The sequence below is a fragment of the Symphalangus syndactylus genome, chromosome 1, assembly GCF_028878055.3.
Source record: "Symphalangus syndactylus isolate Jambi chromosome 1, NHGRI_mSymSyn1-v2.1_pri, whole genome shotgun sequence".
NCBI classification, from domain to species: Eukaryota; Metazoa; Chordata; class Mammalia; order Primates; family Hylobatidae; genus Symphalangus; species Symphalangus syndactylus.
The window spans coordinates 107,263,227-107,280,923 of record NC_072423.2 but is presented as its reverse complement, the minus strand read 5'-3'; the positions used below and the strand labels follow the sequence as shown (position 1 = coordinate 107,280,923).

Below are 17,697 nucleotides of genomic sequence, written 5' to 3'. Positions count from 1 at the left end.
GCCCAGTCCCTGTCCTAGGAGCACTAACCTTCAGCAAAGCACTGAGAGGTCTGGCAGCTGCAACTGGGGCTCTGCTCTTTAGTAAATGGATAACTGATAACTGATCTCCTTACATTTTACAGGTAAATGATGCGATAGGATGGGAATGGCCATGGGTGTATTTTGTTAGTCTGATCATCCTTGGCTCATTTTTCGTCCTTAACCTGGTTCTTGGTGTCCTTAGTGGGTAAGCAGTTGGATCCGTGTTGCACCTTCTCCTGCTGCCACGTGTGAGGCAACTCTGCGTGTCTCCTAGCTGCTCCCTGACAGCTTCTCTGCATGTGTTTGGACTCTGATGTCCTCTCAGTGTGTTGCTTTTGGATTGAGCTGTGATTCTTTCTGCCCGTATCTGTCTGTGAGATTCCGTGTTTCCGATGCTTGCCAAACACTGTTAATTTAATGAAAACGTTCCCCCGAAGCCAGTTGTGTTAGTATGTGAATGTGTAGAGGTGGATTACAAGTGAGTTAAAGGAATTCCAGCCTTGGTCTCCCCCAGGAAAGAGGCTTTTGTCCCTTGTCGTTTTGTGTCTATTAGTACATAACCCCTTGTCGTTTTGTGTCTATTAGTACATAACCTGGCCCCTTTAGGTCACCACAGTGCATTATAAATACTTCCAGGGGAGTTTTAGATTTTACTGTGAAGGAGAAATAAGCCTCAAGCACATAAATACTGGACATTTTCAAAATCTTCCTCAGATTGGGATTCTTTATTAGCTTGGTGTTCTAGTGCTGTCATTGTGAGAACTGTCCCTGTGATTCAGTTTTAACCGAAACTTATAGAATCCTTCTCTTAATGCAGAGTGATGATCGACTTTTGTGCACACATTCCCATGGCCTTACAGAGAGCGCGTCATTCAGTCATGATTTTTGAAGTTTACTTGTTTATCACTTCCTCTCTATGGATTGACTCTGCATAAAGAGGGTGCAGCAGATGCTGGCCTGGAAAGGGAACTCCTTATGTTGCAGGCTCTGCCTTGCCTGTAGCTGGAGATGCCATCCCAGAACGCTTGTGGGCAGCCCTGCATCCACACCACCTCTCAGACACCCCCAGAAGGTGGGGTGCTACAGAGAAGGGAGCTGGGGGCTGTCTGGCTCTCTCACAATCAGCTCCTTCATACAGCCATTGCTGGGTTGTGGGGGGCAGGCAGGATACCAGGAGGCCCAAGAGGGGCCTACGTCTCCCAGAGGAGCCTCTGTCACTGCGCTGCACCCAGGCACCCTGAGGAAGTAGTGTTGATGGATTTGATTCCAGGCGAGTTTATCTCCTCCTCACTCACTTTATCTTGCTCTTTCCGAGGCTGTATCTCAGGGAAATGATGTCTTCATGTATGCTGAGTTAGTGAAAAGGCTTTAATCGCATTTTTGGAAACACTGCCTTTTCCAGAGCAGAAAGCAGAGTGCATTTATCCATCTCGGCTTCCTTTCTGCATCTTCCCCTAAACCTGCCCTGGATTGAATGTAGTCAGTTCCACACCAGGGTCGCGTACTGTCACAGGAAGTCCCTATGTAGAGATGGCCCAGGGGCCAGTGCCCCCCAGAGAGAGGGGTGGGGGCTGAGCCTGGGATGGGGCCACATAACCCTCCCCTGCCTGAGTGGCTCCTCAAGCCTCTGGCCCTTCCACCTCAACGTGAGAAGTGTCTTTCTCCTAGTAAACCTCAGTGGCCTTAGGCTAGGGTTGGACATGTGAGGGTGGTATCTATTCTTGGAGAAAGAACATTGCGTTTGATTTTGCCACAGGAGCTTCCTATACAAGGTTAACAGCAATCCTGTTGTGAATTCCCTGGCGCCTCATGTCTCCTAAACCCAGCTAAACTGACGGAGGCCATGGAAACCATGAATTTTAACAGTGCCGGTGACATGCCTTATCTTTTAGCTTTCCCAGGCAGGAGCCGTTGCCCCAGCAGACATGATGAAGCAGAGGCAGGAGCCAGATCGTGAGGTGCTTAAAAAAAAGAAAAGAGAAAAAGATGGGCGGGGCGGGGGGGCTTCCCACTATCACAAATGGGGGTTAAACCTGCAACTCCGTGGGAGGTACCCAAAGCTGGAGGATAAAAAAGGTACACTCCTTCATGGAACAACCAGTTTACTGAAATATATTTTGGGGGGAAATAATTTTTTTAAAACATATTTTTTCATCAAAACAAAACTTAGATCCCTGATAGAGGAGACTGGAAATGACACATGAAATTATAAAAGAAAACCCAAGACTTCCCAGCGATTTTTAACTGTCAGTGCGGGCTGTGCTCAGACCCCTAGGAACTGCACATAACCTCCTCTCTACTCCGCCAGAAGGCCTCCGGTAGGGCTGGTTTGGGTAAAGACAGAACCATGTCTGCAAAGCACAGCCTCTCAGCTTTGTTCCTGATTTGGCCAGTTATTTCCTGAGATCCTGTAGAGTGCCCGGCTCTGGTCCAGAGGCCAGGGGTGCCAAGATGTCTCAGACACAGACAGCGGTCTTATGCTTAGGCATTCATTATCTCATGGGGTAGCCCATTTTGAAGCAGTGCAGAAGGGCACATATTCAGTAGAGGTGCAGACCCAGAGGCTCTGTGAGCTGCCCTAGAGAGATGAGGAGGCATCTCCCCCGGAGACTGACAATGGACTGGCATGCCTCCACCTCCGCCCCTCCAGCCCCCACCCCCACAACCACCGCCTTCCCTCTCTGCCTGCTACTTCCCTTTTACTTTCCCATTGATATTTTTGTTGTTGTTTAAGCAAATGATTTTTTTTTTAATTTTAGCCTCAAGAGTCTTCATAATTTTTTAAGGGGACACTAGAGGTACTACAAAACCAGAAGGATATAAACGTTGAGAGGAAGACGATTTGTGTTGCATAGACCCTGAGAGACTGTCAGACCAACACAAATGTAATCCCCTAAGCACTGAATTAAAACGCCCTCATTTTAGAAAGGCTGGTCGAGACCATGTGATTGCCTTCTCATGAGGAAATGTTAGATGGTGCTGTGTGTCTTCAAGTCTGTCAGCCATTTGGAAATACCTGTATCTGTTTCTGCTCCTTGGCTCCTTCATGTGTGTGGCCATGCCATCCTATTGTATTCTTGAACAGACTTTAATCTGCACATTGGATTTGGTGTTTATTTGTAAAGTGTTGTAACACTGATGCTTTGGGAAAATCTTTGGTTTTATAACAGAGTCTTTTTTCCCCTCAAGGTAGGTATGAAGTTTATGAACTGTAAACCCTATGCAGCCATGCATGAATATAGATGAATACTTCCATCTCTGATCACAGTGCTCTGTGGGAGGGGCTGAGAATGTCTGTGATTAATGTTGCAATTTAACCTTAAGTTGTCATTGAGGATACGCTCCCATTATGACCAAGAATTGGAAAGAACGTCTTCTTTAAGTCTGCAATTCAGACATATTACATGTGGCCTTCTAGAAGCTTGGCAATTTTTCACTTTTCAAATTGTTAATTGAACTCCCTTTTGAGGTTTTCATCTTTAGAATCATGCTAGATTCCCAGGGGGAGCATGGGGGTCATGGGCGGTAGGCTGGTTGGCTCTGCCTCCTTCTCCATTTCAGGGCCCACCTGCTACCAGCCATCCCTATGGTGGTGGTGTCTGAGCTTGCAAGATGGGGGACGCCCTAGGCTCCCAGGATGTGGCTCCAACCCCCAGGAAGGGGTCTGGAAGACTTGGGTTCTGTCCTGCCGGAGTCCCTCGTGCACTCTGGGACTTCACTGAGTTACCCTGAGCCTCAGTCTCTTTGTCCTTCAGGATATCAGCGATATCCTGTCTTGCCGTCTCCCACACAGGGTGGTTTTCGGTCAGCTAATGACTGTAGAAGTGCTTCTAAAAATACATAAAGGGTTTTTCTAATTTAACATATCCTTATCTTAAATCCATGGATATCCCCCACTCCCCTCACTGGGTTAGGTGGGAACGGTGTGGGGTACTCTTTGGAAATTCTGGAGTGTAGCATTTTCTGGATTTCCCAGCAGGTGGCCATGCTTTACACACACATCAACGTTGTACTCAGTGAATGTGGAAGCACTGTGTCAGCTGCAAAGTATTATGCAGGTCTAAATCATTGTTATTAAAGTTATGTATTTGACAGTGTTTTTTTGCACAAATTGAGGGGAATGGCATTTCTATTATATAGTGGTTAAGCATACCAGCTTTAGAATCAGACGACCAAGTCTTGAATGTTTGTTCTACCTTTTCCAGTTGTGAGATTTGGGGCAAGTTACTTACCTCTTTGAGCCTTACTTTCGTCATCTGTGAGATGGAGCTCATCACAGTACCAGCTTCGTGAAGTTCAGTGAGGACTCAGTGAGCTGAAGAATGTAGAGGGCTTGGCCCATTGAAATTATGATAGTTCAGGAAGGGTGCATCTCTTCCTGGATTTGATGCAAGAAAAGAATCAATTCAGTCCTTTCAAACTAATTAATAATAGCTGGCCCGGATAGGTCTGTGTTAGTGAAAAGCCCAAGTTATATTTTAAAAATGTTTTATTTTATATATATAATGACATAAGCCACTGCTGACTAAAGGATATTACTACATAAACCCCCTCCTGGGCTTGCTTTAAAGAATAGATTAAAATCATTTATAATTCGCTTATGAATTCAAACCTTTGGTTTTGGCAACATCTTATGAAAAATATTTGAAATACTTTGTTAAGTAGATCTTGTATGTTGTTAGGCAATAAATGTTATTAAACCCACTCTTATGACATAAAATTGAATGTAAACCCAGCCCAGGTCTGTAAATTCAAAATCATACAAATTAATTTGTATTCTTGGTGTTCTAGTAAGTTCCAGATCCTACCAGATCACAGGTATCATTTTAAATCAATCCAATTTTGTATTACTATAGGCCTATTTATCTTTAGAAGTTTAAGGGAACATGGATGAAGCGAAGCATTATGGAAAACTGAAGGCGATTTTCAAACTAGTTTATCTTTTTTAATCTCGCCTCCTATATCCCATTCTGGCTAATTGGATACCAGGGGCCTAGACAAAGACTCAGGCATGGCTACTTTTAGGAAGCTTTGGTTTCCTAAAGCAAAGATTCTTGGGATGGAGAGTGTGAAGAGGGAAGGTGGTGCCGGTGCCGGTATACTGTGGACTGACTGTACCAGAATTGTACATAGTGGAATCAGGTTTGGTCCATTTAAATTCATACTAGTAATAGCCAGACAATCTCTGATTTCTTCTACTTGAATGGTGGCTCAAGAGGCAAAACGCACCAATAGATAGTAGTTGTATTACTTGTGAATGTTTTCTAAGTGGAGACATACCCTCTGGGAATAGGCATTCTTATACATTTTTCATGACTGAGATTAGATTTTTCTCTCATTTGACCAGGCACAGTGGCTCACGCCTGTAATCCCAGCACTTTGGGAGGCCAAGGCAGCTGGACCACCTGAGATCAGGAGTTTGAGAGCAGCCTGACTAAGGTGGTGAAACCCTGTCTCTACTAAAAATACAAAAATTAGCCAGGCATGGCCGGGCGTGGTGGCTCACGCTTGTAATCCCAGCACTTTGGGAGGCCGAGGCGGGCGGATCACGAGGTCAGGAGATCGAGACCACGGTGAAACCCCATCTCTACTAAAAATACAAAAAATTAGCCGGGCGTGGTGGCGGGCGCCTGTAGTCCCAGCTACTCGGAGAGGCTGAGGCAGGAGAATGGCGTGAACCCGGGAGGCGGAGCTTGCAGTGAGCCGAGATCGCGCCACTGCACTCCAGCCTGGGTGCCTGGGTGACAGAGCGAGACTCCGTCTCAAAAAAAAAAAAAAAAAAAAAAATTAGCCAGGCATGGTGGCGCATGCCTGTAATCCCAGCTACTTGGGAGGCTGAGGCAGGAGAATCACTTGAACCAGGGAAGCGGAGGTTGCAGTGAGCCGAGACTGCACCATTGCACTCTAGCCTGGGTGACAAGAGCAAAACTCCATCTCAAAAAGAAAAAAAAAAGAAAAAGATTTTTCTTTCATTCAACACTTTACCAGCATCTACTGACAGAAAATGGACAATTGAATTTCCTCCAATATATATACCTCTGATATGTCTGCTTTGTAAAAGAGTAGTGTAATTGCTTACAAAATTGAAAAGGTTGTTATTGGGGTCCTGGGGTAGCCAGGATATCGGTATGATTTGTCACCATATTCAGAATAAAACTGTACTGCAATAGTGAGTTAATTCCATATCTTGGCCAACAGAGAATTTTTGGCCAGCGGCTACTAAGGCACACAGAAGTCCAGTCTAAAAGAGACAGGGGAGGACTCTTTGTAGATAGTTCTTATGATTAAAAAATAACTTCCTATGTGTTGTAGTGATGATTAAGCTGACAGAATGCTAAAGACACCCTTAATGATTACTTGTAGCAAAGTACTTCCCCACATTTAGCCAGATTTGTCTTTGGTTTGAAGAGGCTAATACGTGAAAGATTTGTTCACAGTTGAATGTCCCTTTTTCTGAACCATGAAGTAATATTGTGAATGGAGTTGAATGCTGAGGTTAGGGTGCCGGGAGGATTCAGGGTCCTTCAGTACCCTCATGTGGCTTGGCTTTGGTAGAACAAGAAACTAAGCTCCGATTTGGCTTTAAATGAGAGTGCTAAATTTCCTTTTTCTAATAAAGAACCTAGCTAAACATTTATATATACTTTTGAACACTGAACTTTCTTGTTGCAGAGTTAACAGCTGTCGGGGGTAGATGACAGCTGGATCCTGGTGCTGTTGGTACCATGGTACCTGAAGTGCACAGGCTGGTAGCCACACCTGACATTAACAAGTGAGTGGTAACCTCTCTGCCGCTGGCTTGCAGCTACTGTTTCCATAGAAATGGCTGTCGGGATCAGTGGAAACGAGGTAAGTGAAAGTTTTCGCTGATCCTTGTTTCCATCAAGCTGACATCTGTTTCCCTGGCAACAGCAGTGGACAGCAGCCAAGCACTAGCAACAGATTCAGTAGAGCTCTCACTTGTCAGCTGTGGCTATCATCTGTTCCTGACCAAGTTTTTTTTTTTTTTTTTTTTATAATGTACAGAAAGACCTCTGAGGACCTAGGAGGCACCTCTGGCCACATGTGCCCTCCTGGACCCTCGTTTTGCAGATGGAGAGCTGTGTGCTGAGTTGACTTCTCCGTCCGCAGTTCCCCCTCCACCTGTGCTCTGGGTTGTTGATGTGCAGGTTAGAAGAGGGAGGTTGTTGAGGGCATTAGTGTTGCAGGGGAGGCTGTTGAATCTGTTGATCCCAAATCCTAGGGGAAGAGAATTCATTACAGTGCTTTCATGCACAGACCCAGCTCTTTATAAAGCTGTTGCGACCTTAATAGTTGAAATTAAAGCCATAATTTTCCTGTGTTCCCTATTCAGTTGGAGGCATTAACAATTGCCATTACTTTTACAATGAAAAGGATATTTAGGAGTTTAATAATTTGGCTTGTGAGAAACAAATTGATGATTGTCTCTAAGATGCTACTGTCAACGTTATGCTTTTTTTCTCTTTTGTGTAATATTCTTTTACAGGATGGTAAAATTGCTTTTACAGAGATCAAATATTGGTATTGCAGGGCAGCTTGGTATACAAAGGCCAGTAGATCTATAGTGTAGGGAACTCTTCCTTGTTAAAGTTCAACAGCTCCTTTTCTGGATTTCATTTTAATATTTCAACAGATGTATGCACCCAAGCCCTAGCCCTAAGTATCCTCCGCCCATATAAGACAGCATTCACAGTGCCACAGATCAAAGGAGAGCCATTGTTACTGCCCTGGTGTGTGAGATGAGAGGCATGGAATGAGGTGTTGGTTTTAAGCCCTTACTGATACCATTTATTAAAGAGATTTTCTCTGGAAAAAACAAAACAGCGTTGATATTCAGAGCTGTATTTTTGAGACTCAAATGAACATAAAGATCCACAGTCTTATGAGAATTTAGATCGGCTGCTAGAAGAGCATTGGAGAACCATGGAGTTTTGTCTTTGGAGGGCTTTCTGGATGACATTGTTCCACAGCTCTCTGGAAATAGGGCAACTGTGCTTGGCCTGGAGGCAGTTGAATTTGATGTAACAGACGAATAAGGAGCAGAAAATCCTGCTGGATCCTTTTTTCTCCCTCTCTCTTAATTCCTAAGAATGACTTATTCACTTAATGAATTTTTTTCAGTTCCTACACAGTGGTAGATGTATGCCAAGTGCCCTGCTAGGCACTGGGGTTACAGTGGTGGAATGTAGGCACCAGGTAGGCACCAGGATTACAGTGATGGGATGTAGGCACCAGGGTTACGGTGGTGGGATGTAGGAACCAGGTAGGCACTGGGGTTATGGTGGTGGAGTGTAGGCACCGGGTGGGCACTGGGGTTACAGTGGTGAAGTGTAGGCACCGGGGTTATGGTGGTGGGAACATAGGCACTGGGGTTATGGTGGTGGGAAGTAGGCACTGGGGTTATGGTGGTGGGATGTAGGCACTGGGTAGACACTGGGGTTACAGTGGTAGAGTGTAGGCACCAGGGTTATGGTGGTGGGATGTAGACACTGTGTAGGCACCAGGTTTATGGTGGTGGGATGTAGGCACCGTGTAGGCACTGCAGTTACAGTGGTGGAATGAAATGGTTTCTTTCTTCATGAAGCTTATATCTAATGATGGAGGCCAAAATGACAATTACAAACTTGTATAAATGCTTCGAAAGAAAGGTTCATGTGCTGTGAGAGAGTTTAACAGGCACAACTGCTGTCAGTTTAGTGGGTAGGAACATCCTGGAAGTGAAGAATGAGTAGTCACTATATCCAGGCAAGGTGGGACAAGAAGCTGGGGCAAGGGTATTCTAATCAAGGGAAAACCCACAGAAAGGAGGTACAGTAGGAAGGAGCAGAGGACGCTGGAGGAACTGAACGAAGCTAGGGTGACAGGAACTAGGGGAGCTGGAGATGAAGGCAGATGAAAGGAGAGAGACTGGCCGGCACAGTCTAGGTCACATAGGACCTTTAGACTGTGTCACAGGTTTTGGTTATTAGCTGAAGGGTAAGAGAATGCATGGATGAATTTTAAGCAGGGAGTGATATTCAAATTTACATTTTCTAAAAATTATGCTGTGTTCTCATATCTTCAACTTACCTTAAAATGCTTCAAAAAGATAAGATGAATTAATAGATGGATAGGGGGATGCAGAGATAGGCGATAAAGAAAATGTAGCAGCTGGGTGCTGTGGCTTGCACCTGTAATCCGAGCAATTCAGGAGGGTGAGGTGGAAGGGTTGCTTGAGGCCAGGAGTTTGAAGCCAGCCTGGGCAACATAGCGAGACTTTGTCTCTGGGGAAAAACAAAAGTCTTTTTAGTTAGCTGGGCAATGTGATGTGTGCCTATAGTCCCAGCTACTCAGGAGGCTGAGACAGGAGGATCGCTTGAGCCTAGGAGTTTGAGGTTGCAGTGAGCTATGATCATGCTTCTGCACTCCAGCCTGGGGAGCAGAGTTGAGACCCTGTCTTAAAAATAAAAAAAAAAGAAGAAGAAAAGGTAGCAGGTGTTAATTATGGAATCTAGGTGAGGTAGGCATATGGGTGTTCATTGTATAATTGTTTCTACTTTTATGGATGTTTGAAATTCTTCTTAATAAAATGTTGGGAAAATCTGCATATGAAAATCACTGTGGCTGCAGTAATATGAATAGATTGGATGGATACACAAATGGATGTAGAGAGACCAATTTAAGGCTCATATAATCTGCTTCCAGCCACAACATACTAGTGCTACCAGACTGGACCCTTCACCATAAACAACTACAAAAGACTGGGCAAAAAATAGGAAGCAACTATTTTCAGAAAATGGAAATAGGATGTGCAGGATTGCAATCCCTATGAGAAGGGAAACACATGAGATAAACTCCACAATTGTCCTGGCTTTCTGCCTGGAGACAATTTCAGAATTATGGCAGAAAGGCAGAGCCCAACAGAGAATGATGGTCTATTTGCTGAGGGGCCAAAAAACAGTGTTCAGGGCTGCTAAGATGGCTGAGATTTTCAGGGCAGAGTACGGGTGAGAAGTATGCAGAGAAGGGGCTCCAGTAATCAGAGTGGAGGTTCTTTGAAATCTGACCATATACTAAGCTGCTTCTGTGCCAGGTGATACTTATTGAGGCCAGGCAGCGAACAGCTAGTAGAATGCTGTAAGCGGTTGGAAATCTCTCCATGCTGGGAGGTATATGGTTCTGCTCAGCTGTAGTGGAATGACCTAATTGAATACATTGGGTACCAAGACTTCAGAAAAGCCAGGCTTTAGGGTTGGAGCTACTTTAGCCCTTGAGTAAGCCTACTCTAGACCTGACTTAAAAAGCACAGAAACAAGCTTCAAAAGGATGAGGGAAATGGCCAATAAATTAAACACCTGTCAAAAAGACAAAAATCAACACTCATTAAAGGAAGAGACCAAAACTCAGATATTCCCAAGATGTTTTTCCTCATAACCCAAAACTATAAGACATGAAAAGAAGCAGGAAAATATTCATGATCAAGGAGGGAAAAGTTGATAGACACAAAAGATGACAGATGTTGCAATTAATAATCAAAGACTTTGAAGTCACTACTATGAGCCTGTTTAAGGAATTGAAGGAAAAGATGGACATAATAAAGGAATAGGTAAATCTCAGTAGGTAAATAGAAACAGTACAGTATCTGAAAAAGTAGATTGGACATTGCAGAAAAAGTCGGTGAGGGCTTAGTGATCTCTAAAACAACAATAAGCAATCTGGTGTATATGAAATTGGAGTCACAGGAGAAGAAAGAGATTGAGGAAGAAAAATTTTAAGATAAATAAAGCTGAACATGTTGCAAGTATTGAAAACTAAGTTAACAGATCCAAGAGGCCCAACAAACCTCAAGCAGTAGAAACACAAAGGGAACCACTGCTAAACACATCAAATTTAGGTTGCTGAAAGTAAATATACAGAAAATTTTAAAAGCAAGCAAATGAGAAAAGGCACATTACATACTAGGAGAAAATAATAATAATATGCATTTACTTGTTTGCAGATATAGTGCAAGTCATAGGGCAATGGGTGACGTCTTCAAAGAGGTAAAAGGAAAAATGATTCTGTATGAAGCAAAAATACCCTTCACAAAAGAAGGAAGTAGAAAAACTTTAGGTAAACAAAATCCAAGAATTGGTCACCAACAAATTTGCACTCTAAGAAATGTTAAAGGAGGTTCTTCAGGCTAGAAGAAAATAATACCAGATAGAAACGTTAAATATTCACTTTAAAAATGAGGAGCATGGCCGGGCACGGTGGCTCACACCTTTAATCCCAGCACTTTGGGAGGCTGAGGTAGGCGGATCACCTGAGGTTAGAAGTTCAAGACTAGCCTGACCAACATGGAGAAACCCCGTCTCTACTAAAAATACAAAAAAATTAGCTGAGAGTGGTGGCGCATGCCTGTGGTCCCAGCTATTCCGGAGGCTGAGGCAGGAGAATCGCTTGAACCCGGGAGGTGGAGGTTATGGTGAGCTGAGGTCGCGCCACTGCACTCCAGCCTAGGCAACAAGAGCGAAACTCTGTCAAAAAAAAAAGCATCAAAATGGCAAACAAAGATAAAAGATTTTTTCTCATTTCTAAATTTTCTAAAAGATAATTTAAAGTAATAACAAGGTATTATGGGAACTGTAACAGGTCAAAGTAAATTATAGGATAACCATATACAGAAGATAGAAGGAAGTTAAGTGGAGCTTCACTGTGATAAAGTTATTACATTTTGAAATAATATGAATTCATGGTAGACTGTGAGAACTTAAGGATGCAAATGATAATCTCCAGAGTAATGACTTAAAAGGGGTACTAAAAAGCTAAAAGAAGAGATAAAATGGAATATTAAATAGTACTAAATCATCCAAAATAAGTCAGAAAAGGAAGAAAAAGGAACAAAGAACATACAGTACAAACAACGAGATGGTAGACAAACCTAGTCATATCAATAATTGCGTTGGATGAAAATGTACACAACCTTTTTGTTAGAAGATAGAAATTGTCAGACTAAATAAAAATGAAGATGCCATGAAGACATGGATTAAAAATAAAAAATGGATGAACTGTACTAATCCACACAATTTGGACTTTAGTATAAGGAACATTTCCAGAAATAGGGACATTTCAGAGATAGACATTTTATGCTCATAAAAAGGTCAATTCATTGAGAAGACACAATGAGCCTAAATGTGTTGGCACCTAAATGCAGCTTGAAAGTGCATGAAACAAAAGTTGTTAAAATTAAGTGGAGAAATTGATAAATCTAGAAACATAGATGAAAATTTTTATCATTCCTTCTCAATAATTGCTAGGTTAAAAACAGCAAGTATAGATAATATCTAGATTATATTTAGATTGGTTAATAACTTCAGCCAACTTGACCTAATTGATATTTATAAAATACTGTGTTCAATAATTGTGGAATACACATTGTTTTCAGAGCACGTGGAACATTCACCGACATAGACCATATCTTGGCCATTAAAGTCTCATTACATCTCGAACGATTGAAATTTTATGAAGTATCTTTGTTCTAATGGCAGTAGATTTAAAACAGAAGCCAATAACAAGCTGTTTATAAACCTTCCCAAATGTTTGGAAATTAAATAACCTATAACTCAAAAAATAATAAAAAATTAGAAAATACTTTGAAACTGATAAAATCCAACTGGGAAATTGTATGATCCATCTAATGCAGTGCTTGGAGGGACATAGCTATATCAGTAAGGAAGAAAGGTTTAAACTCAGTAATCTACATTTCCATCTACTAATCTAGAAAAAGAAGACCAAATAAGTCCAAGGTAAGTAGAAAAAAGAATAACAGAAGTAAATAAAATAGAAAACACAAATTATAAAGTTATTTGGAAAGCGTAATAAAAATTGATAAATCTCTAACAAAACTAATCAAAAAAGGAAAAAGAGCAAATTACCAGTTTTATAAATGAAAGAGGAGATACCACAGATATTACAGACATTAAAATAATAAGAGAATAAACTTGGTAACTTAGGAGAAACAGGCAAATTCCTTGAAATACACAGCCTACCAAGAAATAAATTGGGAGAGTCCTATATTTGCCTTTTTAAATGGAATTCAGAATCGCAAACCTTCTCTCAAAGAAAATTAGAAGCCTAGATGAGGTCAAAAGTGAATTATGTCAGCCAATTTAGAAAAAAGTTATACCATCCCTAGAAGTTCTTTCAGGTAGTAAAGTTGGAGGGAGCATTTCCCAACTCATGAGGCCAAAATCTCACTACCAAAACTTTACAAAGACATAATAAGCACAGTATCCTTCATTAATTTGGACACAAAAATTCTCAAATATTAGCAAATAGAATATAGCAGGATGAAAGGAATAATATCTCATGGCCAAGTGGGATTTATGCCAGAAATAACAAGTTGATTCACCATTGGAAAATCAAATAATTTACCATATTAATAGAATGAAAGAGGAAATCATACGATCACCTCAGTAAATGCAGACATTACTAACAATATTCTGTAACCATTTCTAATAACTCTCAGCAAACTAAGAATATGCAAAAACTTCCTCAGCCTGAAAAAAAAACTATAGCTGACAGCATACTTACTGGTGAAAGACTGAATGTTTTCTTCTTAAGATTAGGAACAAAGTAACCATTTTTCTCTCTTCTTTTATTCAATGTTTTATTGAAAGTCTGAAGGTAAGACAGAGATAAAAGGCAGAAAGATTGGAAAGAAAGAAAAAACTATTTCTATTTACAGACATTATAGTCTACATAGAAAGTCCCAATAATTGAACCAAAAGCCTGCTAGAATTAATAAGTGAGTATAGCAGGGTGACAGGATACAAAGTCAGTATACAAAATTCCGTTTTATTCCTCTATACAAGCTGCAGGTGTTGAAAATGAAATTTAAAAAAATTACCGTAAAAATTATTTACAATAGCATTCCTAAAAGGAATTAATATAAGAAAAGATATGGAAGACCTCTACACTGAAAACTACAAAACACCAATTAGTAAAATTACAGTGATCTAAATAAACGAAGATATACCATGCTCATGGATTGAAAGATTCAATATTAAGATGTCCATTTTTCTCTATGCATTGAATGTTGTCCCATTTATAAATCTCAATAGCCTTTCTTTTAGAAACTGACAAGCTTATTCTAAAACTAATATATAATTGCAAATGACCTCTAATGAAAACAATCGTAAAAAATAAAGAAGGAGGGCTTATACTGCTGATTTCAAGATTTGCTGTAAAGCTGTAGTAAATACAATGTTTGATACAAAGATAGATGACTAGAACAACTGAATGGAATAACAAATTCAGAAATTCCTTTGTATGTTCAATTGCTTTTTGATAAAGGTGCTAGATAATTCAGTGGAGAAAGGATACTCTTTTTAGTTAAAAAAAGAAAAGAAACTGGGTATCTGCAAAAAAGTGTGATGCTCAGGTCATACCAGACACAAACATTAAACTTGAAATCGATCATAGATCTAATTAAAAAGCTAAACATATAAATATTTTCTAAATAGATTTCTGCTCTTCAAAGACTAGAAATTTAAAGGGAAACCACACTGGGAGAAAATACAACACTTACATCTGTGTATCTAGAATATGTGAAGAACTCTTAACAACTAGATAATAGATGAACAACTCAAAAATTGGCAAAACATACTTTACAAAAGAATGTATATGAGTAGCCAGTAAGTACACGTTAAAGATGTTCTATGTCATAAACCATCAGGGAAGTGCAAGTTAAGAAACTGCTACATACATAGTACAATAGCTAAAATCAAAAAGACTATTTCCAAGTGTCATCAAGAGTACAGAGCAACTGATATGCTCATACATTGTTTATAGAAATGTAAAATGATACAACTACTTTGGGAAAGTTTGTCAGTATCTCATAAAGTTAAACATATACTCACCATATGGCCAAGCAATTCCATTTCTAGTATTTGCCCAAGAGAAATGAAAATCTATGTCAACAAAATGACTGGTACATGAGCACTCATAAAGCCTTATTCATAGTACCCCTGTGGGGCTGTTGGAAGCTTCAGTCTCCACAGACTTGGACTTGGGTGGAGGTCCACCCAGCGGGGATGAGGCAGTGCTCTGGCTGCGAGCTGTGCTACCCTTACCTGTGAGGTCTCCGCTGGCTGAGGGATTACTGGTTTCTCTGCTGTAGTGGGGGGAGCATAAAGGCAGGGGTCAGAAGTGCTGGCCCGTGTGCTGGCTCTGTACTTACAGAGGCATGACTTCTTTGGTCAATATACTTCACCTTTCCAAATCAAGGCTTTTTCTTCCTAAAATTGGAGTGCCCCACCTCTCACTTTTCTCATAGAGCCATCCTAATAACCAAGGAGAGAAATGGACGGGAAGGGCCTGGATAAACGGGAAGACCTTTCCAAGTATGTGGGAGCTCCACACTGGCCTGGTTGTGTCCTCCTTCTTGCAGGTCGTTTCTGTGAGCTAGAAAAGTCATCTCTTTTGCAGTCTGGATGTTTACCTGCACTTCTCTCCAGGGCCCCACATCCTTCCAAGACCTGGAGCAGCGCTTGGCGCATTAGCCTGATTTCTCTAAGTCTGATTGTCATGAGTTTGGTTTTGGGTTCAGGGATAAAACATTAATCCACACTGAACCCATCATTCCCTTGAATTTCTGCTTTAAAATAAACCTTGGTTTAAGTTGCCTGCTGGCAGTTTTGGGCCTTGGAGTCCTGGAGACCCTTGCTGTATCTGAAGGATTTTAAGTCAGTGGGTGAGAGCACACCGCCTGCTAAGAGGTGTACTGTCCCCAGAGGCCCACCTATCCTTAAATCATGAACTATTACTTACAAACAGGCCCACAGACACATGCCAAGAATTCCAGGGCCCAGTGTGGATTCCAGCAGCTGCACTCTGTCCCCCTTCGGCTATCAGTCAAGGATGTTTTAGCGTCACATCTGTACCTATCAGTATGCCTTAGGAGCACAGCAGAGGGTTGGCAAGTCAGAGGGCCTCACCCAAGGAAGCTGGGCTCCAGTTGGGCATTGAAGGATGGACAGGATTCGTTAGGATGGTAAAGAAAGGAAGCAAGTTGTCAGGAGAGTGGGACCTGATGCCTTCTGCCTGCTGGAACCAGTGAGTGCAATGGTGAGGCTGCCAGGGTGCTCCGTGCTGGCTGGTGAGCAGTGGGCAGAGTGGATGTACAGTTGGGAATACCCACTGAGAGAGGCAGGGTTTTTTTTTTTTTTTTTTTCTTTAAGCTGTGGGAGCTGTCAGAGTGTTTGAAATAAGGTGATGGTTGACAGCTGTGCCTGGAAGGTAAAGCTGGCACCTCCCAGAGTGCAGTGGAGTTAGGAGAGCCTGGGGGCTAGGGGCTGGGGGCTGCAGGGATGGGGTCTGCACAGAGGTGCAGAGGTGGAGATGGAAGTGAAAGTATAGATGTGGGAGTGTGTTGTGGCTCGTGCCTCTCAGATAAGAAGAGGTCTCTGGATTTTGATTGTCAAGTCTGGGGATGTGGATTGTATGAGAGAATTTTTCTTTTTTCTTTTCTTTTTAAAAATATTTTTTACAGAGACAGGTCTTGCTCTGTCACCCAGGCTTCAGTGCAATGGTGCGATTGTAGCTCATTGCAGCCTCAAATTTCTGGGCTCAAGCAATCCTCCCACTTCACCCTCCCAAGTAGCTGGGACTACAGGCATATGCCACCATGCCCAGCTAATTTTAAAAATATTTTTTGTAGAAACAGGATCTCTCTATGTTGCCTGGCCGGTCTCGGGTTCTGGCCTCAAGCTATCCTACTGCCTTGGCTTCTCAAAGCCCTGGGATTACAGGTATGAGCCAATGCACCCGGCCAGATTTTTTTTTTTTTAAATTGCTTATAATCCTGTGCTTTATTCAGTTTATTTTAATCTTCTCCACTACTTTGATGAGCTAAGTGTTCTTTGCCTCAGTTTACAGATGAGGAAATCAAGACTCAGGGAGGTTTATCAATTTTCTAAAAATTTACACAGCTAGTAAGTAGTTAAACTAGGAATTACATCTAGATTTGTCTGTCTCCAGAGCCCAGGCTGCTTTTCTCATCAGTTGGAAGCTGGTTCTAAGTCTGGTGAGAGGAAACCTGCTGTGGGACCCTGTCTTCCCAGCCCCGGTCTGTGCTCGTACTTCCTCAGCTGCTCTATTCTCAAAGATCTATGCTTGGTCGTTTTTTTTTTTCTTTTTTTTTTTTCTCTTCCTGAAATTAATTACCCAATGCTGAGTGGAACAATGGGATACAGAGGCTTCAGAGAAATTGGTTTAGTTTTCCTCTTGAATCTGCTTGTGGACAAGTCTCATTCGAGCTCAAGTGGTCCTTTCGGGTCCTGTTGCTGGAGGATGGATCTTTCAATCCCTGAGCCCAGCCCTGGGATGTGGTGCTCTGCCCCTTGTTCTCCATCAGCCAAGTCTGGGTGCTCTGGGAAGGTACTTCCCACCCACTGCGCCTTTCAGTGGGCGCTCCCCCTGCAGGGGGATCTCCTCTATCCCTCTCCCCTCTAGATGCAGCTCACAGGGTGGTTTGCGTGGCCTGCGAGTGGGATTTGGGCTGAATTTCCTACAGTGACTGCTTTGGGGATATGCCAGTAGGGGGTTAAATTTCATCCCCTTCCTTGGGTCCACATTGCTCCTCCACAGTGGGAACCCCTAGCAGCTCTGAACAGCAGATCCAGCCTCGAGCTC

General features: G+C 42.2%; 1 protein-coding gene across 7 annotated transcripts in view; it reads left to right on the top strand.

The window, feature by feature from the left end:
* The window catches only part of CACNA1D (calcium voltage-gated channel subunit alpha1 D), a 321,052-nt gene that overhangs the window by 183,530 nt on the left and 119,825 nt on the right, over positions 1 to 17,697 (top strand). For 4 of the 7 annotated variants that reach the window (XM_063645661.1, XM_055273856.2, XM_055273854.2 and 1 more), the window contains one exon: positions 123 to 226. The exons of the other annotated variants lie outside the window; for them this stretch is intronic. In XM_063645661.1, coding sequence (XP_063501731.1) covers positions 123 to 226 — 104 coding nt within the window. The remainder of the gene's footprint in view (positions 1 to 122; positions 227 to 17,697) is intronic. 7 annotated transcript variants of the gene reach the window in all.